The sequence below is a fragment of the Capricornis sumatraensis genome, chromosome 13, assembly GCF_032405125.1.
Source record: "Capricornis sumatraensis isolate serow.1 chromosome 13, serow.2, whole genome shotgun sequence".
Lineage (NCBI taxonomy): Eukaryota > Metazoa > Chordata > Mammalia > Artiodactyla > Bovidae > Capricornis > Capricornis sumatraensis.
Genome location: NC_091081.1, coordinates 14,706,028 through 14,730,727, shown reverse-complemented (window position 1 = coordinate 14,730,727; position 24,700 = coordinate 14,706,028). Strand labels below are relative to the sequence as shown.

The 24,700-nt window shown below is 37.8% G+C and overlaps 1 protein-coding gene across 1 annotated transcript in view; it reads left to right on the top strand.

Annotated features, from left to right (window-relative positions):
* Window positions 1-24,700, top strand: part of NKAIN2 (sodium/potassium transporting ATPase interacting 2) — a 631,336-nt gene that overhangs the window by 80,825 nt on the left and 525,811 nt on the right. Inside the window, exon 3 of the mRNA XM_068985329.1 lies at window positions 20,276-20,356. Coding sequence (XP_068841430.1) covers window positions 20,276-20,356 — 81 coding nt within the window. The remainder of the gene's footprint in view (window positions 1-20,275; window positions 20,357-24,700) is intronic.

Here is a 24,700-nt window from a genome sequence, read left to right as displayed (position 1 = left end):
ACCAGATGCCATGATGTTCGTTTTCTGAATGTTGAGCTTTAAGCCAACGTTTTCACTCTCCTCTTTCACTTTCATCAAGAGGCATTTTAGTTCCTCTTCACTTTCTGCCATAAGGGTGGTGTCATCTGCATACCTGAGGTTATTGATATTTCTCCCGGCAATCTTGATTCCAGCTTGTGCTTCTTCCAGCCCAGCATTTCTCATGATGTGCTCTGCATATAAGTTGAATAAGCAAGGTGACAATATACAGCCTTGATGTACTCCTTTCCCTAATTGGAACCAACCAGTTGTTCCATGTCCAGTTCTAACTGTTGCTTCCTGACCTGCATACAGATTTCTCAAGAGGCAGGTCAGGTGGTCTGGTACTCCTATCTCTTTAAGAATTTTCCATAGTTTGCCATGGTCCACACAGTCAAAGGCTTTGCCATAGTCAATAAAGCAGAAGTAAATGTTTTTCTGGAACTCTCTTGCTTTTTCCATGATCCAGAGGATGTTGGCAATTTGATCTCTGGTTTATCTGCCTTTTCTAAAACCAGCTTGAACATCTTGAGCCCAAAATATCAGTAGAGCTAACAATATTCACCAGATATGGTATGCCTTTTGCTTTCCTTGTCATACTAGTGGTAAAGAACTCACTGCCAATGCAGGAGATGTAAGAGACCTGGGTTCCAATCCCTAGGTGGGAAGATCCCCTGAAAGAGGACATGGCAACCCACTCCTGTATTTTTGCCTGCAGAATCCCATGGACAGAGAAACCTGGAGGGCTACAGTGCATAGGGTCACAAAGAGTCAGACACGACTGAAGCGACTTAGCATGCGTATACACACAGACAAGCTTTTACTATTAACAGTATCCAACCAAGAAGACAGGTACTCAGAAGACACATATCACATGAAATACTGGTAGATGCTATCCTGTCACTTATGCAGGCAGAAAAAAATATTGACCCAGAAAAAATTTTGACAGAACTCTTATCCAAACACAAGTTAGTAAGTTGTATTGTTGTATCAAATTTAACTGGGAGAACTTTATGCTCACCCTATCCTTACAGTCTAATGTCATACAAAGCACCCAAGAAGAATGAAAGTGAAAGTTACTCAGTCATGTCCAACTCTTTGCAACCCCATGGACTGTATCCTGTCAAGCTCCTCTGTCCATGGAATTCTCCAGGCCAGAATACTGGAGTAGGTAGCCATTCCTTTTTCAATATCACAGTTATCCAAGTCTATGCCGCAAACAGTAACGCTGAAGAAGCTGAAGGTGAACTGTTCTATGAAGACCTACAACACCTTTTAGAACTAACACCCAAAAAAGATGTCCTTTTCATTATAGGGGACTGGAATGCAAAAGTAGGAAGTCAAGAAAAACCTGGAGTAACAGGCAAATTGGCCTTGGAATGTGGAATGAAGCAGGGCAAAGGCTAATATAGTTTTGCCAAGAAAATGCACTGGTCATAGCAAACACCCTCTTCCAGCAACACAGAAGACTCTACACATGGACATCACCAGATGGTCAACACCGAAATCAGATTGATTATATTCTTTGCAGCCAAAGATGGAGAAGCTCTATACAGTCAACAAAAACAAGACTAGGAGCTGACTGTGGCTCAGATCATGAACTCCTTATTGCCAAATTCAGACTCAAATTGAAGAAAGTAGGGAAAACCACTAGACCATTCAGGTATGACCTAAATCAAATCCCTTATGATTATACAGTGGAAGTGAGAAATAGATTTAACGGACTAGATCTGATAGATAGAGTGCCTGACGAACTATGGAATGAGGTTCGTGACATTGACCAGCAGACAGGGATCAAGACTATCCCCATGGAAAAGAAATGCAAAAAAGCAAAATGGCTGTCTGAGGAGGCCTTACAAATAACTATGAAAAGAAGAGAAGTGAAAAGCAAAGGAGAAAAGGAAAGATAAGCATCTGAATGCAGAATTCCAAAGAATAGCAAGAGATAAGAAAGCCTTCTTCAGCGATCAATGCAAAGAAATAGAGGAAAACAACAGAAAGGGAAAGACTAGAGTTCTCTTCAAGAAAATGAGAGATACCAAGGGAACATTTCATGCAAAGATGGGCTCGATAAAGGACAGAAATGGTATGGACGTCACAGAAGCAGAAGATATTAAGAAGAGGTGGCAAGAATACACAGAAGAACTGTACAAAAAAGATCATGACCAAGAAAATCATGATGGTGTGATCACTCACCTAGAGCCAGACATCTTGGAATGTGAAGTCAGGTAGGCCTTAGAAAAGATCACTATGAAAAATGCTAATAGAAGTCATGGAATTCCAGTTAAGTGATTTCAGATCCTAAAAGATGATGCTGTGAAAGGGCTACACTCAATATGCCAGCAAATTTGGAAAACTCAGCACTGGCCACAGGACTGCAAAAGGTCAGTTTTCATTCCAATCCAAAAAAAAGGCAATGCCAAAGAATGCTCAAGTTCAGTTCAATTCAGTCACTCAGTCGTGTCTGACTCTTTGCGACCCCATGAATCGCAGCACGCCAGGCCTCCCTGTCCATCACCAACTCCCGAAGTTCACTCAGACTCGCATCCATCGAGTCTGTGATGCCACCCAACCATCTCATCCTATTTCATCCCCTTCTCCTCCTGCCCCCAATCCCTTCCAGCATCAAAGACTTTTCCAATGAGTCAACTCTTCGCATGAGGTGGCCAAAGTACAGGAGTTTCAGCTTTAGCATCATTCCTTCCAAAGAATACCCAGGGTTGATCTCCTTCAGAATGGACTGGTTGGATCTCCTTGCAGTCCAAGGGACTCTCAAGAGTCTTCTCCAACACCACAGTTCAAATGCATAAATTCTTTGGCACTCAGCCTTCTTCACAGTCCAACTCTCATATCCATACATGACTACTGGAAAAACCATAGCCTTGACTAGACGGACCTTAATCGGCAAAGTAATGTCTCTGCTTTTGAATATGCTATCTAGGTTGGTCATAACTTTTCTCCCAAGGAGGAAGCGTCTTTTAATTTCATGGCTGCAGTCACCATCAGCAGTGATTTTGGAGCCTCAAAATATAACATCTGACACTGTTTCCACTGTTTCCCCATCTATTTGCCGTGAAGTGATGGGACCAGATGCCATGATCTTCGTTTTCTGAATGTTGAGCTTTAAGCCAACTTTTTCACTCTCCTCTTTCACTTTCATCAAGAGGCTTTTTAGTTCCTCTTCACTTTCTGCTATAAGGGTGGTGTCATCTGCACATCTGAGGTTATTGATGTTTCTCCCAGCAATCTTGATTCCAGCTTGTATTTCTTCCAGCCCAGCATTTCTCATGATGTACTGTGCATAGAAGTTAAATAAGCAGGGTGACAATATACAGCCTTGATGCACTCCTTTTCCTATTTGGAACCAGTAGCCATCATGGTCAACAAAAGAGTCTGAAATGCAGTACTTGGATGCAATCTCAAAAACGACAGAATGATCTTTGTTCATTTCCAAGGCAAACCATTCAATATCATGGTAATTCAAGCCTATGCCCCAACCAGTAATGCTGAAGAAGCTGAAGTTGAACGGTTCTATGAAGACCTACAAGACCTTTAAGAACTAACACCCAAAAAGGATGTCCTTTTCATTATAGGGAACTGGAATGAAAAAGTAGGAAGTCAAGAAACACCTGGAGTAACAGGCAAATTGGCCTTGGAATGTGGAATGAAGCAGTCAAACACTAATAGAGTTTTGCCAAGAAAATGCACTGGTCATAGCAAACACCCTCTTCCAACAACACAAGAGAAGACTCTACACATGGACATCACCAGATGGTCAACACCGAAATCAGATTGATTATATTCCTTGCTGCCAAAGTTGGAGAAGCTCTATACAGTCAACAAAAACAAGACTAGGAGCTGACTGTGGCTCAGATCATGAACTCCTTATTACCAAATTCAGACTCAAATTGAAGAAAGTAGGGAAAACCGCTAGACCATTCAGATATGACCTAAATCAAATCCCTTATGATTATACAGTGGAAGTGAGAAATAGATTTAAGGGCCTAGATCTGATAGATAGAGTGCCTGATGAACTATGGAATGAGGTTCGTGACATTGTACAGGAGACAGGGATCAAGACCATCCCCTTGGAAAAGAAATGCAAAAAAGCAAAATGACTGTCTGGGGAGGCCTTACAAATAGCTGTGAAAAGAAGAGAGGTGAAAAGCAAAGGAGAAAAGGAAAGATGTAAGCATCTGAATGCAGAATTCCAAAGAATAGCAAGAAGAGATAAGAAAGCCTTCTTCAGTGATCAATGCAAAGAAATAGAGGAAAACAACAGAAAGGGAAAGACTAGAGATCTCTTCAAGAAAATTAGAGATACCAAGGGAACATTTCATGCAAAGATGGGCTCGATAAAGGACAGAAATGGTATGGACGTCACAGAAGCAGAAGATATTAAGAAGAGGTGGCAAGAATACATGGAAGAACTGTAAAGAATATCTTCATGACCCAGATAATCATGATGATGTGATCACTAATCTAGAACCAGACATCTTGGAATGTGAAGTCAAGTGAGCCTTAGAAAGCATCACTACGAATAAAACTAGTGGAGGTGATGGAATTCTATTGGAGCTATTTCAAATCCTGAAAGAGGAAGCTGTGAAAGTGCTGCACTCAATATGCCAGCAAATTTGGAAAACTCAGCAGTGGCCACAGGACTGGAAAAGGTCTGTTTTCATTCCAATTCCAAAGAAAGGCAATGCAAAAGAATGCTCAAACTACCGCACAATTGCACTCATCTCACATGCTAGTAAAGTAATGCTCAAAATTCTCCAAGCCAGGCTTCAGCAATACGAGAACCGTGAACTTCCTGATGTTCAAGCTGGTTTTAGAAAAGGCAGAGGAACCAGAGATCAAATTGCCAACATCCGCTGGATCATGGAAAAAGCAAGAGAGTTCCAGCAAAACATCTATTTCTGCTTTACTGTCTATGCCAAAGCCTTTGACTGTGTGGATCACAATAAACTGTGGAAAATTCTGTAAGAGATGGGAATATCAGACCACCTAACATGCCTTTTGAGAAATCTGTATGCAGGTCAGGAAGCAACAGTTAGAACTGGACATGGAACAACAGACTGGTTCCAAATAGGAAAAGGTGTATGTCAAGGCTGTATATTGTCACCCTGCTTATTTAACATATATGCAGAGTACATCACGAGAAACGCTGGACTGGAAGAAACACAAGCTGGAATCAAGATTGCCGGGAGAAATATCAATAACCTCAGATATGCAGATGACACCACCCTTATGGCAGAAAGTGAAGAGGAGCTAAACAGCCTCTTGATGAAAGTGAAAGAGGAGACTTAAAAGTTGGCTTAAAGCTCAACATTCAGAAAATGAAGATCATGGCATCTGGTCCCATTACTTCATGGGAAATAGATGGGGAAGCAGTGGAAACAGTGTCAGACTTTATTTTTTTGGGCTCCAAAATCAATGCAGATGGTGACTGCAGCCATGAAATTTAAGGATGCTTCCTCCTTGGAAGAAAAGTTATGACCAACCTAGATAGTATATTCAAAAGCAGAGACATTACTTTGCTGACTAAGGTCCATCTAGTCAAGGCTATGGTTTTTCCTGTGGTTATGTATGGATGTGAGAGTTGGACTGTGAAGAAGACTGAGTGCCAAAGCATTGATGCGTTTGAACTGTGGTGTTGGAGAAGACTCTTGAGAGTCCCTTGGACTGCAAGGAGATCCAACCAGCCCATTCTGAAGGAGATCAACCCTGGGATTTCTTTGGAAGGAATCATGCTAAAGTGAAGCTCCAGTACTTTGGCCACCTCATGGGAAGAGTTGACTCATTGGAAAAGACTCTGATGCTGGGAGGGATTGGGGGCAGGAGGAGAAGGGGACGACAGAGGATGAGATGGCTGGATGGCATCACGGACTCGATGGACGTGAGTCTGAGTGAACTCCAGGAGATGGGGATGGACAGGGAGGCCTGGCGTGCTGTGATTTATGGGGTCACAAAGAGTCAGATACGACTGAGCCACTGAACTGAACTGAACTGAACTGAGGGATCTTCCCAACCCATGGATTGAACCCATGTCCCGCATATGGCAGGTAGATTCTTTACCATCTGAGACATGAGGGAAGCCCCAAGAGAAATGAAGTTTCCATAATTCATCAGCCTAAAATAAGATAAAATATATGTATTTTGACATGCATCTGTATTTGGATGTTTTAAACCAAGCACAAAAATTAGTCATTTTTAAAGGTTGTATTATTAGATTTACCCAACTAGGGTAATTTACATATTTTAGAAGGTTGTTTATCTGACTATTAGACTAGCTTGAATTTGATAGGCTTGGGGACTAATAAAGCTAAGAAGAGATGAAAACTTTTTTGGTTGGAAGAGACAAGATATTTTCTAATTTCAAAAGGAAAATGGTAGATTATGCTTAATCAGTATTCTCAACCATGACACACCCACCACATATGCTTAATGAAGCATATTTTCATAAATTTTGAAAATGCCATGGTTAACTTCCTACTTTTAGCTCTTTAGAGGGCCTTGTTTTCCTTATGTAACTATCATTAATATTTTCCATAACATTTTTCTTCCTTCTCAAGACATAGATGTTTTATATTTCTAGTGAGACAGCTAACACTCTGTATTTTTCCTCTTTGTGTGTCCCTTAAGTTAAGTCTTGCAGATTGCAAAAATAAAAAAAAATAAAAAACTACATCTGGTATGTGTGCTTCCTCAATGGATAGTCTGAAATATTTTACTTACTTTAGGTATAATACTAAATTACTTCTCTGTTCAGTTGAATATGTACAGTCTTACCAAAGCAAATGGTTGAGTATTTCTCTAGAAAACAAGATATATATGAAAAATGTTAAATAGTAATTATCCATTTTTGCATATTAAAGGAAACAAAAATTTCGAATGTGCACAGGTTAGAGTGGGACACAAATCTGCCTTCCCTTCATTTGCTGCTAACAGAATCCCAATATGTGTATGGTTGTCAGAAGTCGAAGTAGAGTCTGGCCCATGCGATGAATTAAAATTGGCATAAAACCACCACGATAACCCCAATTCTCTTTGCCAGTGATTGGGTTTAGGAAAGGAGGCAGGTGAGACAGTTCTACTTAATGAGATATAAGGAAGTCTGCTGAGTGCATTTGGGAATTTTTTTCTTTTCTTTTCCAAAAGAATAAAATGTTACAGAAGGAAGGGATCTTTTCTGCCCAGCACTTTCTGCCTGTAAGTGTTAATTGTATGAGGATTTAAAAGAAAATCCAAAAAGGTATAGACCTAGAGCCACAGCAGCATTGTGCCTACCACGCACCACTTCCAGACGTCATGTATGAAAAAAGAAAACCCTAGTTTGTAAACCACCTGTAGTTCAATATTTATTACTTGCAATCAAAAGCTTTCCTAACTGAAATGGTTGTTTTTTGTTTTGCTTTCATTTTTATCCATGTTACCACAGTGATTCTGAAATTAATAATTTCAGCCTTGCTTTTGAAATAGTAAATGAAAAGCTATTTGACAAAGTGAAAAACGAAGTGCTTCAATAATGAGAAAAATAGTATGTGGTTTTTCATGACTAACATGCACAGATATATTAACATCTATAAATTTGGAACTTCATTCTCCATATAAGCATTGCAATCTAAAAAGTATCCAAGCACCTACTTTAGAATACTATACATCAATATACATCAATATATATTTATGTCTATTTGTGGCTACTGAGTTGAACTTTGCCTCACTGATGTGTCCCTATTTGCTGTAATTGCTACACAATTAATTGGATCATATGTGTGATATTCAGAATCACCCTCTAGATGACTATAAAGAATATAAAGACAAGTGGGGAACCAGCTACCCTGTTGAGCAGGCTGAGCAAGCCGGCTTTATTTTTGATGCATTAGCATGACTTGTCCTTTTGAAGAGAAAGTTTGTACTGGGTACGAGTTTTCACAGCAGAACTTCCCAAGAGTGTCACAGCTAATAGTTTGCAGATGTATTAGCATGTTGAGCTCTTCAGGAACCTGGGGTGATCAGAACCCCTGAGTCAGTCACTTTCAGTTGCATGCCATCTCCTTTGTTTATATCATTGAGCTTTCCAAATAGTGCCATTGTCTATGTGTGCTATGAATTCTTAAAGCACAGTTGAAAGGTTATAATTCAATATATGGCTAATCATATATCTTTTAAATCTTATTGCTTGTTAATAAGGAGAGGGGATTCAACATTTTTAGGTATGCTGCTGACGCTGCTTAGTCGCTCAGTCATCTCTGACTCTTCCTGACTCCATGAACTGTAGCCCGCCAGTCTCCTCTGTCCATGGGGATTCTCCAGGCAAGAATACTGGAGTGGGTTGCCATCCCCTCTCCAAGGGAGCTTCCCAACCCAGGGATTGAATCCAGGTCTCCCTCATTGCAGGTGAATTCTTCACCATCTGAGTCACCAGGGAGGCCCAAGAATATTGAAGTGGGTAGCCTATTCCTTCTCCAGACGATCTTCCTGACCCAGGAATTGAGCTGGGGTCTCCTGCATTACAGGTGGATTCTTTACCATCTGAGCTACCAGGGAAGCCCCTAGGTATGCTAGGATACATTAATAAACTAGAACCATATATGGTTTCAGAATAGCCATAACAGTCATAAAAATATATACCTACAGCTAAAGGTAATGGTTTCCACTCAATCTGTAGGATCAAATATGGCAGTATTCACTAGGGGTTAAATGCTAAAAATGTCTAAATTACTAAAAAGTGATACTGAAGAATATTTGGATGGACATATTTTAAACAATTAATAATTTAAGACGTTTTAAATTTTCAAGGTAATTGTGATGGCTGATAAATTTAGGACTGCTGTTTGTTTATTGGAATTCTTTTTTTTTTTTTTTTTTGCCATACATTGACATGAATCCACCACGGGTGTACATGAGTTCCCAAACATGAACCCCCCCTCCCACCTCACACCCCATATCATCTCTCTGGATCATCCCCGTGCACCAGCCCCAAGCATCCAGTATCCTGCATCGAACATAAACTGACGATTCATATCTTACATGATAGTATACATGTTTCAATGCCATTCTCCCAAATCATCCCACCCTCTCCCTCTCCTTCAGAGTCCAAAAGTCTGCTCTACACATCTGTGTCTCTTTTGCTGTCTCACATACAGGGTCATCATTACCATCTTTCTAAATTCCATGTATTTGTTAGTATATTGTATTGGTGTTTTTCTTTTTGGCTTACTTCACTCTGTATAATCGGCTCCAGTTTCATCCATCTCATTAGAACTGATTCAAATATATTCTTTTTAATGGCTGAGTAATACTCCATTGTGTATGTGTACCAAAGCTTTCTTATCCATTCATCTGCTGGTGGACATCTAGGTTGCTTCCATGTCCTGGCTGTTATAAACAGTGCTGCGATGAACATTGGGGTACATGTGTCTCTTTCAATTCTAGTTTCCTCGGTGTGTATGCCCAGCAGTGGGATTGCTGGGCCATAAGGCAGTTCTATTTGCAATTTTTTAAGGAATCTCCACACTGTTCTCCATAGTGGCTGTACTAGTTTGCATTCCCACCAACAGTGTAAGAGGGTTCCCTTTTCTCCACACCCTCTCCAGCATTTATTGCTTGCAGATTTTTGGATTGCAGCCATTCTGACTGGTGTGAAGTGGTACCTCATTGTGGTCTTGATTTGCATTTCTCTAATAATGAGTGATGTTGAGCATCTTTTCATGTGTTTGTTAGCCATCTGTATATCTTCTTTGGAGAAATGTCTATTTAGTTCTTTGGCCCATTTTTTGATTGGGTCATTTATTTTTCTGGACTTGAGCTGCATAAGTTGCTTGTATATTTTTGAGATTAGTTGTTTGTCAGTTGCTTCATTTGCTATTATTTTCTCCCATTCAGAAGGCTGTCTTTTCACCTTGCTTATATTTTCCTTTGTTGTGCAGAAGCTTTTAATTTTAATTAGATCCCATTTGTTTATTTTTGCTTTTATTTCCAGCATTCTGGGAGGTGGATCATAGAGAATCCTGCTGTGATTTATGTCGGAGAGTTTTGCCTATGTTCTCCTTTAGGAGTTTTATCGTTTCTGGTCTTACATTTAGATCTTTAATCCATTTTGAGTTTATTTTTGTGTGCGGTGTTAGAAAGTGATCTAGTTTCATTCTTTTACAAGTGGTTGACCAGTTTTCCCAGCACCACTTGTTAAAGAGATTGTCTTTACTCCATTGTATACTCTTGCCTCCTTTGTCAAAGATAAGGTGTCCATAGGTGTGTGGATTTATCTCTGGGCTTTCTATTTTGTTCCATTGATCTATATTTCTGTCTTTGTGCCAGTACCATACTGTCTTTATGACTGTGGCTTTGTAGTAGAGCCTGAAGTTAGGCAGGTTGATTCCTCCAGTTCCATTCTTCTTTCTCAAGATTGCTTTGGCAATTCGAGGTTTTTTGTATTTCCATACAAATTCTGAAATTATTTGTTCGAGCTCTGTGAAAAATACTGCTGGTAGCTTGATAGAGATTGCATTGAATCTGTAAATTGCCTTGGGTAGTATACTCATTTTCACTATATTGATTCTTCTAATCCATGAACATGGTATATTTCTCCATCTATTAGTGTCCTTTTTGATTTCTTTCATCAGTGTTTTATAGTTTTCTATATATAGGTCTTTAGTTTCTTTAGGTAGATATATCCCTTAGTATTTTATTCTTTTCGTTGCAATGATGAATGGAATTGCAGAACTGCAGAATCCAACAACACATTAAAAAGATCATACACCATGACCAAGTGGGCTTTATCCCAGGGATGCAAGGATTCTTCAATATCCACAAATCAATCAATGTAATTCACCACATTAACAAATTGAAAAATAAAAGCCATATGATTATCTCAATAGATGCAGAGAAGGCCTTTGACAAAATTCAACATCCATTTATGAAAAAACTCTCCAGAAAGCAGGAATAGAAGGAACATAACTCAACATAATAAAAGCTATATATGACAAACCCACAGCAAACATTATCCTCAATGGTGAAGAATTGAAAGCATTTCCCCTAAAGTCAGGAACAAGACGAGGGTGCCCACTTTCACCGCTACTATTCAACATAGTTCTGGAAGTTTTGGCCACAGCAGTCAGAGCAGAAAAAGAAATAAAAGGAATCCAAATTGTTTATTGGAATTCTTAATATTTTAATGATATGATATAATTTTCCCAACTAAATATGATCAATTCATTACATTGATAATGACTATTACCTTCTTTTCCCCTTCCTTGCTTCCAGAGTTAATTGCATTAAGAAGTTACTTGAATTGTATCTTTCTCTAGGTATTTAACCTATTTTGACATTTTTTGAACAAATCTGTAAATATTCTAAATGTGCCAATTTCTGTATCCTAAAACTTTATGCAATAGCTTTTTATTGTTAGAATATTGGGAATACCCTAAGAACAGGTTGAGACTTATAAAACAAGAATGTTTTTTTCCAGTAAAGACTTTCACAGTAATTACATAAGGCATATAAGTAAAGCAAGAGTCTGACATGTCTGAGCAACTAAGCATGACACATGCCATTCAAGAGATCATCAAAGGACTGATTCTGGAGCAGCAATGTAATTGCCCCACCCCCCAAAAAAAAGTGGATCTTAATTTTGAAGATACTTACATTTATTCACAAGTACTTAGGTATTATACTCCTCAGGGTTACATTTCATTGACAGCTCAGTGGAAGGGAGAAGAGAAGATTTGGATAGGTGTATTAGTTTCCTAGAGCTGCTGGAACAAATTCCCTCAGACTTTGTGAATTAAACCGACAGAAGTTCATTCGCTCTCGGTCTGGAGTCCAGATTCTGAAATCAGTATCACTGAGCCCAACTCAAGGCTGATACTATCTACAGAAGCTCTAAGGGGAGATCTAATCCCTGCCTCTTCCAGAGTCTGGGAGCTACAGGGTTCCTTGGCTTGTAACCATGTGAAAGTCATCTTTAAATCTGTTTTGTTCATCATGGAGCTTTCCTAGTAGCTCAATTGGTAAAGAATCTACCTGAAGTGCAGAAGATCTGGGTTCAATCCCTCTGTTGGGAAGATCCCTTGGAAAAGGGAATGGCTACCCACTCCAGTATTCTTGCCAGGAGAATTACATTGACAGAGGAGCCTGCCAGGCTAAAGCCCAAAGAGTTGGACATGACTGAGAAACTAACATTTTCACTCTATTTATGTGTGTAAGATAACCATCTGCCTTCCATTTATGAGGATACCCATGATTTCTTTGAATATTCTATGAATTTTCCAATGTTCATTGAAGGACTGGTGTTGAAGCTGAAACTCCAATACTTTGGCCACCTGATTTTAAGAACTGACTCATTTGAAAAGACCCTGGTGCTGGGAAAGATTGAAGGTGAGAGGAGAAGGGGACAACAGAGGATGAGATGGTTGGATGGCATCACTGACTCGATGGACATGAGTCTGAGTAAACTCCAGGAGTTGGTGATGGACAAGGAGGCCTGGCATGCTGCAGTCCATGGGGTTGCAAGGAGTTGGACACGACTGAGTGACTGAACTGAACTGATGATTTCTTTGGGGGCACCCATATAATCCAGGATAATCTCCCCATCTCAAAATATTTAACAGTTATATCCACAAAGACTATTTATTATTTATTTTTATTTTATTATTATTATTTATTTAGCTATATAAAGTAACAAGTAATATTAATAAATTCTGTCATATTTTTGCATGGGAAGTTGGGTACATCAGAGCAACATAAAATAGTATTAGATATATAATTTTTTTAATTCACATTTGTAATAGTTTTTTAAAAAATTCATTCTAATATCATCTTGACTGTGATTTTTAGGTTTCTAGATAACCAGAAACTGAAGCAATTTCATTTTCTTTGGTGTTACTGGGAAATTTCAACACAGGAAAAACCACTGTTATTACAGTTCTTTAACTATGATTTCAAAAAGGAAGAATATCGAAAGAGATGAGTTTTAAATTGTTTGCTGACTGGAAAGAAATGAATGCGCTTTTGTGATGCCATTTCTAGCCACAAAGTGTGATGAATATGTGACAATAAAATACAAGTTGCCTTTTAATAGATTGAAGATTTTTTTTCCTCTCACGTATCACTTTTAGCTCTATATATTACATCATAAAACTCTGCTATAAGAACAGATATACATGAATAGAATTACTATCTAATTCTTAAACTGCATGAATTTCAGTTTTTAAAAGTGTAGGTTGGTATTTTCTCACTAATTCTTATGTTTTTTTAGCCTTTCAAACCTCTTATTTGCATATGTCAATTAAGATGTTCCTATATAACTTGATTTATTATTATTTCACTCAAAAGCTCTTTCAATGGAATCCTTCTAGCCTTTGGGCTATAAATATCCTTGTCTGAAATATGTTGCATGAATTGAAAGAAATTAGTTATATACAGGTGTCTTCATGGTGAATGAGTATCATTTTTTTTTCAATCTAAGAGAATTATTTTCCATTTTTTGCTTCAAGAATAGAATGCCTTTGGGGATTCTGTTTTTATTTGGAGTTGCATAAAATTTAATAGCCATGTTTATATGTTCATTAAAATGATGCCTGTTGGATATTCTAACATTTATAGTCTGTCTTAGAAATAGTCCATTTAAACAAAATATTTTCAGGTATGATTTAACATGTCAAACTGAACTGAAATTTTTTATGCAAAATCCAAATTTATAGGAATCGATCAAAATAGAATAAGAAAAGCACAAAAAGTTTAATGATAATTAGTTGAATAACTTATAGTATATCATTGCATTGCAACATATGTTACAGAATATTCAATGAGATATTTTAATCAAGTGTAAAAAAATTCAGGTAACAGAATATAGAGAAAGGTTCCCGTGGTAACATACATGACTGAAAAATGCACTAATAGAAAAAGTACATATGAAACACACTAAAATGATATGTGATTATATCTAAGCATGGTATTTTTCTCAATTTGCTATATATGATCAAAACTTTAAATATTTCCTACAATAAGAAAATTCTACAACTGAGGGGAAATGTAATCTTGTAAAATAAACTGAAAATTATGCAGTCTTTAAAATGTGTCCATAGACATAAAATCATAAGGAAGTGTGAGTATGTAATAGCAGCATTGGTAAATTAAGAAGGTAGAAACCTGCCTTTCTCTTTGATCTGCACTGTAATCTATGATTAAAATTGGATTTTTATCCGATTCTGGCTGATTATCAACTTAATTATAATAGCAGTATATTTTATTTAATGTATTTAGCATGTTTTATTTCTTATAATTGAACGTTTCTATAGCATGAAGTAGATGTAATAGGATTTATGAATTAGGAGAAAGGATTTATACCATAAAGCAGGCAATCCCTGGTCATAATATGATCAAAAATTAGAAAATAAGCTGCTTTATTTGGGCTGCTTTTGTTCTTTTGTATCATAACAATGGATGAGAAAGTGATGAGAATGCCTAGGCAGAATAAATGATGCTATTGTTGAAGATGAAAAAATAAAGCTAAAATAAGGGCTTCTTTTGTGGCTCAGACAGTAAAGAATTTGCCTGTAATGCAGGAGACCTGGATTCTGTCCCTGGGTTGGGACGATCCCCTGGAGAAGGGAATGGCAACCCCCGCCTGTATTCTTGCCTGGAGAATCCCATAAACTAAGGACCCTGGTGAGCTACAGTCCATGGGGTCAAAAAGAGTTGGACACAACTGACAAACACTTTCATAATTAAGTTTGAGCAAAAGATAAATATAGTCCAATCATTTTTACCAGGGATATTTATTTTATGAGTATACATGTATCTATATCTATTAAAGATATTTTCATTGTTAATATTATAACACTTAACTGTTGATAATTCTAAACTGTCAAATAAATGAGGTGTTTTAAAGACATGATTCACTAATCTTAGGAATGCTTATAATGAACTATGATTATGTCACACCCCAGCCTGCTTACCTTACTCACTGTATTTCCAGTACCAAGCTTTCACTTCTCAAACCCTTTCTTTTGTGTTTGGCCATTTAGTTTTGCCCTTACTTTATTCTGAGCAATGAACATTTTCAGCAGTTAGATGAAAGCATCACTTGAAAAGCAGCCAAGTTATGATTTATGATTACACAGACTTATCATTTGGGATTCCCCAGTGGCTCAGGGGTAAAGAATCCATCTACAATACAGGAGTCATAGGAGGTGCTAGTTTGATCCGTGGTTTGGGAAAATCCCCTGGAGAAAGGCACGGCAACCCATTCCAATATTCTTTCCTGGAAAATCCCGTGAACAGAGGAAACTGGCAGTCCTAGTCCATAGGGTCGCAAAAGGTTAGAAACAAGTGAAGCTACTGAGCATTCAATCTTATCATTTAGGGCTCAGTCCTCACACTACATGAATGATCATAGTAGTCTCATGAAAATCAAATCTGTAATGGGTATAAGAAGTTCTTCTGAAAATGAAGATTTTTTCCCCCCATATTGCTGCTCATTCATTGATTGATTACAAAATATTTATTGAATACCTATTTTGTACCAAGAATTAACTTAGAAACTTACGGGTATAAGTATACATAGAAATAGTCTTTTCCCTCAAAGAACTTGGCATTGTGCAAAGGACAAAAAACATGCAAATAATTAGATATAAGACATTTGGAATGAAATTTGAGAAAGCCGGATCTTCAGTTCAGTTCAGTTTAGTCGCTCAGTCATGTCCGACTATTTGTGACCCCATGAATTGCAGCATGCTAGGCTTCCCTGTCCATCACCAACTCCCCAGGTTCACTCAAATTCATATCCATCAAGTCAATGATGCCATCCAGCCCTCTCATCCTGTCGTCCCCTTCTCCTCCTGCCCCCAATCCCTCCCAGAATCAGGGTCTTTTCTAATGAGTCAACTCTTGGCATGGGGTGCCCAAAGTATTGGAGCTTCGGCTTCAACATCAGTCCTTCCAATAGACACACAGGACTGATTTCCTTTAGAATAGACTGGATGGATCTCCTTGCAGTCCAAGGGACTCTCAAGAGTCTTCTCACACACCACAGTTCAAAAGCATCAATTCTTCAGCACTAAGCTTTCTTCACAGTCCAACTCTCACATCCATACATGACCACTGGAAAAAAACGTAGCCTTGACTAGATGGACCTTTGTTGGCAAAGTAATGTCTCTGCTTTTGAATATGCTATCTAGGTTGGTCATAACTTTCCTTCCAAGGAGTAAGTGTCTTTTAATTTCATGGCTGCAATCACCATCTGTGGTGATTTGAGTCCCAAAAAATAAAGTCAGCCACTGTTTCCACTGTTCCCCCATCTATTTCCCATGAACTGATGGGACTGGATGCCATGATGTTCGTTTTCTGAATGTTGAGCTTTAGGCCAACTTTTTCACTCTCCTCTTTCACTTTCATCAAGAAGCTTTTTTGTTCCTCTTCACTTTCTGCCATAAGGGTGGTGTCATCTGCCTATCTGAGGTTATTGATATTTATACCGGCAATCTTGATTCCAGCTTGTGCTTCTTCCACCCCAGCGTTTCTCATGATGTACTCTGCATATAAGTTAAATAAACAAGGTGACAATATTCAGCCTTGGCATACTTCTTTTACTATCTAGAACCAGTCTGTTGTTCCACGTCCAGTTCTAATGGTTGCTCCTGACCTGCATATAGGTTTCTCAAGAGGCAGGTCATGTGGTCTGGTATTCTCATCTCTTTCAGAATTTTCCACAGTTTATTGTGATCCACAAAGTCAAAGGCTTTGGCATAGTCAGTAAAGCAGAAATAGATGTTTTTCTGGAACTCTCTTGCTTTTTCTTGATCCAGCGGATGTTGGCAATTTGATCTCTGGTTCCTACGCCTTTTCTAAAACCAGTTTGAACATCTGGAAGTTCATGGTTCACGTATTGCTGAAGCCTGGCTTGGAGAATTTTGAGCATTACTTTACTAGCATGTGAGATGAGTGCAATTGTGCGGTAGTTTGAGCATTCTTTTCACAGCTATTTGTAAGGCCTCCCCAGACAGCCATTTTGCTTTTTTGCATTTCTTTTCCAAGGGGATGGTCTTGATCCCTGTCTCCTGTACAATGTCACGAACCTCATTCCATAGTTCATCAGGCACTCTATCAGATCTAGGCCCTTAAAACTATTTCTCACTTCCACTGTATAATCATAAGGGATTTGATATAGGTCATACCTGAACGGTCTAGCGGTTTTCCCTACTTTCTTCAATTTGAGTCTGAATTTGGTAATAAGGAGTTCATGAGCTGAGCCACAGTCAGCTCCTGGTCTTGTTTTTTTGTTGACTGTATAGAGCTTCTCCATCTTTGGCTGCAAGGAATATAATCAATCTGATTTCGGTGTTGACCATCTGGTGATGTCCATGTGTAGAGTCTTCTGTGTTGCTGGAAGAGGGTGTTTGCTATGACCAGTGGATTCTCTTGGCAAAACTCTATTAGCCTTTGCCCTGCTTCATTCCGCATTCCAAGGCCAAATTTGCCTGTTACTCCAGGTGTTTCTTGACTTCCTACTTTTGCATTCCAGTCCCCTATAATGAAAAGGACATCTTTTTTGGGTGTGGTTCTTAAAGGTCTTGTAGGTCTTCAGAGAACCATTCATCTTCAGCTTCTTCAGTGTTACTGTTTGTGGCATAGACTTGGATAACTGTAATATTGAATGGTTTGCCTTGGAAATGAACAAAGATCATTCTGTCATTTTTGAGATTGCATCCAAGTACTGCATTTTGGACTCTTTTGTTGACCATGATGGCTACTCCATTTCTTCTAAGGGATTCCTGCCCACAGTAGTAGATATAATGGTCATCTTAGTTAAATTCAGCCATTCCAGTCCATTTTAGTTCGCTGATTCCTAGAATGTCGACCTTGACTCTTGCCATCTCCAATTTGCCTGGATTCATGGACCTAACACTCCAGGTTCCTGTGCAATACTGCTCTTTACAGCATCGGACCTTGCTTCTATCACCAGTCACAGCCACAGCTGGGTATTGTTTTTGCTTTGGCTCCATCTCTTCATTCTTTCTGGAGTTATTTCTCCACTGATCTCCAGTAGCATATTGGGCACCTACAGACCTGGGGAGTTCCTCTTTCAGTATCCTATCATTTTGCCTTTTCGTACTATTCATGGGGTTCTCAAGGCAAGAATACTGAAGTGGTTTGCCATTCCCTTCTCCAGTGGACCACATTCTGTCAGACCTCTGCACCATAACCCGTCCATCTTGGGTAGCTGATCTTACTGGATCATAAAGCAGGGATACACCATTTCCAACTGGGTATCACTCAAGAGATGATACTTATATTGACCTCTGAAGAAAAATAGAATATTGATATGTGGTAAGAGGAGTATTAGGAAAAAGAAAAATTATTAAAGGATAAAGAATAACATACAAAATGGCTCAGAGGTAAGAAATAACTCTCCACGTACATGGAAGAGTAGCAGTCCAATACATACGTAAATCATAATGGCTTGAAGGATGAACTGAAACGTGTCTGAAAGATAACATGGTACAATATTCATGGAGGTCCTTGAACTGTAAAATAAAGATTTTGGAACTTACTGTATAAATAATGGGAGTCATTGGTATTTATTTAGCAGAGAAATGATGTAGAAGCCTCTTGTTTCATCTTTTTTTTTTTTAAATCACACCTGCTGCTCTCTGTGTTTATAGTACCCTCCCATGGTAGTCCTTGCAAACTCTGATTCACTTATTTGGTAAAATCCATAAGTTATCTTGGTTCACCTCTAATGGAAGGTGTTTCAACTCTTCTGTTAAACTACACAGGACTACCTCTTCTCAGAATACTTTACACACTTTTGCTATCTTTCTTCCTTAAGTTAGACTAGTCAGACTTTATTTTTTGGAGCTCCAAAATCACTGCAGATGGTGATTGAAGCGATGAAATTAAAAGACGCTTACTCCTTGGAAGAAAAGTTATGAACAACCTAGGTAGCATATTCAAAAGCAGAGACATTATTTTGCCTACTAAGGTCCTTCTAGTCAAGGCTATGGTTTTCAGTAGTCATGTATGGATGTGAGAGTTGGACTGTGATGAAGGCTGAGCGCCGAAGAATTGATGCGTTTGAACTGTGGTGTTGGAGAAGACTCTTGAGAGTCCCTTGGACTGCAAGGAGATCCAACCAGTCCATTCTGAAGGTGATCAGCCCTGGGATTTCTTTGGAAGTAATGATGCTAAAGCTGAAGCTCCAGTACTTTGGCCACCTCATGGGAAGAGTTGACTCATTGAAAAAGACTCTGATGCTGGGAGGGATTGGGGGCAGGAGGAGAAGGGGACAACAGAGGATGAGATGGCTAGATGGCATCACTGACTCAATGGATGCAAGTCTGAGTGAACTTGGTGATAGACAGGGAGGCCTTTCATGCTGCGATTCATGGGGTCGCAAAGAGTCGGACACGACTGAGCGAATGAACTGAACTGAACTGAACTGAACTGAACTGATACATCTTTTTATGATTCTTATTTAAGAAGCATCTCTTCTGATCTGCTTCCTTTACTTGCCTTGAACTCAGGAAGAATGTATCATTGGTCTTTTATCCCCATTGTCTTTCTAGCATGTTGCTAACGAGGGGCTTAATAAATTTAGCTAACTGAATGCTCAGGACTGTGTCTTGGTAAGAAAATTTTGTCATTGACAAAGACAGTACCCTGAATATGACAACAGAATAGAATTAGAGATAATAACTAGATGGTCACTATAATGGGGGATATCAAGAGGATAAACTAAGATGAAAAGATAAATGGAAAAAAAGATACCAAAGAGAGAAAGATGATTAGATGGGACAAAGATATGAAAACTGATTTGAAGATGATGCTAGCTAACTTGGGGAAAGGTTACATGTTATCAAGCATTGAGTTGATCTTGCTAAATGTAAATAAGAGTTCTCTTTTTGAAGGATTGTAGTTGATACATCTATTCAGGCATTATTTTTTTAATGTCTAGAAACCATAACCATTCCCCCTGAAAACAGAAATGTGGGCTGCTATCTATTTTGTCTAAAAAAAAATGAAGACATTATCCCTAAGCTAGTTTGAGTTGTAACACTATAGTTCATAACAGTGAGGGGGAAAAAAAAATCAAACTAGAGATAAATGTACATCTCATCCTGTTTCTTAGAAAGAAGTGATATCTAATATTCCCCATTAATCTTTAAGATTTGGTGTTCAAAAGTTCCAGTTCTATTTAAATCTTACTCAGCTGATTCAAAATTAATTATGTTATTTCTCTCTTGCTTTTCTACAGTATGCTGTCTGGCTAGTCCTCTGGGTTACGTGGAATGTGTTTGTTATCTGCTTCTATTTGGAGGCTGGGGACCTCTCAAAGGTAATTTGCCATCTGATTTGCCTGAGTCATCAGTTGTGTGTTAACAAGCCTCTTCCTAAGTAAGGCAGGCTTACTCTGCTTTTGTCACTTAGATGCACCTCATACGAAGGTAAATCTAAAGCTGTCCTCATCTATCTCTCTGCATTTCTACAATCAAAGAAATATTTCAGTGTGTCACAAAAATGCCGTTTATTATTTTAAGCAAGCTAAAGTAAAATATTGATTACTACAATAAGAATGTGTACTTTTAAAACATTGACTCATGAGCGAGTTCTGAAGCAGAGTAGGCATTTTATCAAAAGTAAGATCTTGAAGGTTTTCTGAAATCACTTAGTTTGCTTATTATTCTGCTGAAGACTTACCTAATTAGACCCCAATAGCAATGTAATAATTCAAATAATTAATGAGTTTTAGTTGAATAAGACTGTTACCAGAGAGATATAATTTATCACATAAATGAATGAAATAGATATTTTGTTCTAAAACAGTCTCGGAAAGACTTAAAATACTTATATTTTCATCCAGGTTTCATTTTGTGCTGTACTTCTATGAGTGTGTGTATGTTTCTGTATTTGCATGTGTGTCTTGCTATTATATTTCTAACATAAATGCCTTTACAATTGAAATAGTGCAGTTTGTACATCTCCAAAACCATCATCCTTCTTCTATTGAATGCAGTTAACAGCAAATAAGTCAAATAAGATCATCCATTCAAAACAGTAGCAAATCCTACTTGAGACACTGGAGAGAGTTGTAAACTTGTAAATTTTCATAATTATTTTAAAAGAGATTATAAAAATGTTCTTTTACTTCTCTATTGCTTAGAGCAGAAAGATGATGCAAAGATGTTGACACTTTTAAAACCCAGAGATGACAACCTGCTTTAAAAGGCTAAAAGAGCTGAAAGTGGCCAGGAACTCTGTTCACAGGGCTAGATACCTTGATGCGTGGGGGATGGGGTCATGGTAATTCACATTTCTAATCTCGCATACAGGCACTTCACAAAGCTCTTTGAGCATTTTCAAGTCTGTTTGTTTATTATTTAACTATGATCCTGAGTATAAGTAATCTTGATTTTTTTTTTTTTTACGAAAGCAAATGATGAAAGATAAGAGGGTGACACTATCATATGAGATAGACCCCAGGCTTCTGGAACCTGTAGTTTTAGGATCACGTTTAGGACAAGTTCTCACTGGGACCCTCTGCTGTATCTGCCCTGGTGGATGGCGTTTCTGTGATTCTCACCAGGCATCATACTCCACACTCCTGGCAGCAGGCGGGCCTTTCCTGAACATGTCGTGACCAATGAAAACGAATTATTCAGGTGACTCTCAGAAGGACACTTAATTTTCTGCTTAAAGTTCACATTTCTTTCAGGCCAGAAAAGCATGCATGCTTCCCAGGACTTGAATTCCTTGCCCAATTTATACACATTGCTGTAAAATGTAATTTCTTCAAAGAGATTCCTCACTAAAATGACTTTCAATGACATTTTCAATGAAATAATCACCTTAATCATTGGAAGACAGGTAGTTAGGCGTATTGGCTAAGCAAGATGATCTCGCAGATTTGAGAGTTTGTTTAATATTAATAAAGGAGAGGTTTGAACTAGGCTGGCTGCACAAATGTTCTGTAATTTTGCTTCCCACTCCACATGATGACTGTGGGCACTGGATAAAGCTTGTGATCTCATGACCTTGGACGTGGGCATTGGAATTGAAGTGAGGGTATATCCTAAAACAGCGTTCGAGAGAGTTGAAACCCAAGTTATTAAGAATTCTGCTAATGCACACAGGCAGGTAACAGCTGTCCCTTGGCAGTGAAGCAGTTAATAATATTTTTTTCTTTTCATCTTATAAACCAAGGCTAGACTCTGCAGAGCACATGAAAATTTAATAATTTCCTTTTAACAAATAATCTAAAGGAAAACTATAAAGGGCACAGTTATATTGTTATCTGTTCTGAGTTTTTCCTCCCTTTTCCTGCTCAAAGGGTTTGAGAAAGATGTATTTATGCCATTTAATTCTTTAGCTTCTGCAACTGCCTCACATTCTTCAAGTAATAGAGTGCCAGAAGGAAGCAATGGTGATTGAAAAATGTACAGATATATGAAAGCTCAAAAATGGGGCTCCTGAAACTGCTGATAATACTTAGGTTACAGAATATAAATGGCTTTATTCCTTCACCTCCCCCCAAAAATTGTTTGACCATATGAATGGGTCAGATTGTTCGAAGCTGAAAGACAAACATGAGAAATAAAATCAGGGAGGACATTCTGTGGTCTTTATGTATGTGAGAGAGTGTGTTTATTTCCATAAAGCATTTTGTAAAGGAGTTAATTCTTCATAATGAATATTGACAAGAAATAATACAAAGTAGTACAGTATTAAGGCAAACTCGAGTTACCCATTAGAGTTTAGAATTTTGTGTTTTCTTATTCCAGTGTCTTTTCTACTTTTTATGCTAAACTATCTGCTATGTACTTATGAGAGAAACAGTTATTAGTGTCATTAATGAATACCTTCAGGAATGAAATGACTTAATTATAATAATATGATACACACGGCTGAATGGGTTGATCTTCCGTTTTCTTTGTATCCATAATTGTATAGACAATATTTTTCCCATCAAAAATTCTGTGTAAATCCAACATCATTATTACAATATGAATTAATATATTTTTATTATTATCCCCATGAGATATAAGCAAAAATAAAACTAATCAATCAGAGAAAGTTCTTTTTAAAAATTTGATCTCAATGATATTAATAAAACATTGTAAATGTCATATAAACCAACACTTAATATGGTAGGAACAAATAAACATATAGCTTACATAAAAACCATTTCTAAACATTTACATTGTATAATAACTGATTTCCACACTATTTATATTAATGGTTTAGGTATTAGTGTTGTGACTAAATATTCTGAGGGCTTCCGTGGTGGCTCAGATGGTAAAGCATCTGCCTGCAATGCAGGAGACCCAGGTTTGATCCCTGGGTCTTGAAGATCCCCTGGAAAAGGAAATGGCAACCCCCTGGGAAAGTCCCAAGGACAGAGAAGCCTGGGAGGCTACAGTCCATGGGGTCACAAAGAGTCAGACACAACTCAGAAACTAAACCACCACCAAATATTCTGAAACACCATACAGTTTGTTACTTCCTAGGATGATATTTTAATATATGCTCTATTAATGAGACAGAGATGGCATTAATTTTTAACCTAAAATGTTTGCTAACTTTGTAGGCAACTGCCTTTGAGCATTAAATGTGACCTGGACTATTAGACTAATAGTTTGATGAATTCCTCAGGTAGCTTAGTCTGATTATTTTATGGGATTATTTTGGTCAGTTGTGATTTTCTTGCTCACATGTCAAATAGAAATGGAACTAACTCCAGTTGTTAACCAAATTGAGTTATTTTGAAAAAAGAGATCTGCTATTCTATAGTTAACTTCAAAGTGCCTTGCTAGAAGGAAAACACATAATATGTGTTCACTTACTAGCTTCATCACCTGGGAAAATGAAATTTATGGAATGATTTTCAAATAGTTATACTCAGGAAAACAATATTAGTGCTCTTCTGATACCTGCAAAGAAAGCTGTATTCTGTTGGATGTGTCACAGTTATAAATTATTCTTAGGCTGAAATTATATCTTAACACTTTTATTTATGTGACTATCTTGAGATCTCAGTTTCTATTTTGGTCATTTATGGGCACCAGCAGTGAAAGATAAACCCTTTATCTTTAGAAATAAAATAATTTACTTACAGATCATGAAATGTAACCAAAGGATTATTTTACACTTAAAACAATCCGATTTGTTTGTATTTAGCCCTTTGATAATATGGATGCAGGTATATATGTTTCATTATATTACCAGAAACTTATCTCATTAGACATGACCAAAGCAATAAATTATACTTAATGAATGCTTTTAATTAGCAGTGTCTAGAAAGCTGTAATGTTTTAGTAATTCTGATAGTTGCTTTTGCTATTTAGGTGTAAATTTTCATTTAAAATGTTGATATATAAAAAAGCTATGTAAAAATATGGCCTATTTAAGCTTTGAAGAATAAAATTGCACTCCTGCAAACAAAAGCTATGGGAAGAGAATAAAACCTGTCATATACTGTAGGCAATAGGGAACAAATCCTAAAAACCAGTTGCAAGTGCTCTGTGAAATGAAGTGCTATTGCATCAATCCCAGGTTTATTCCTTTTATTAAAAAATGAATTATTCATTTAAAGAGGTATCTGATATTTGGATATTTTCTGCTGAATGAAATCAATGCTTGTATCAAGATTTGCTTTTACGATTTCATATGGGAAAAGGTGGTA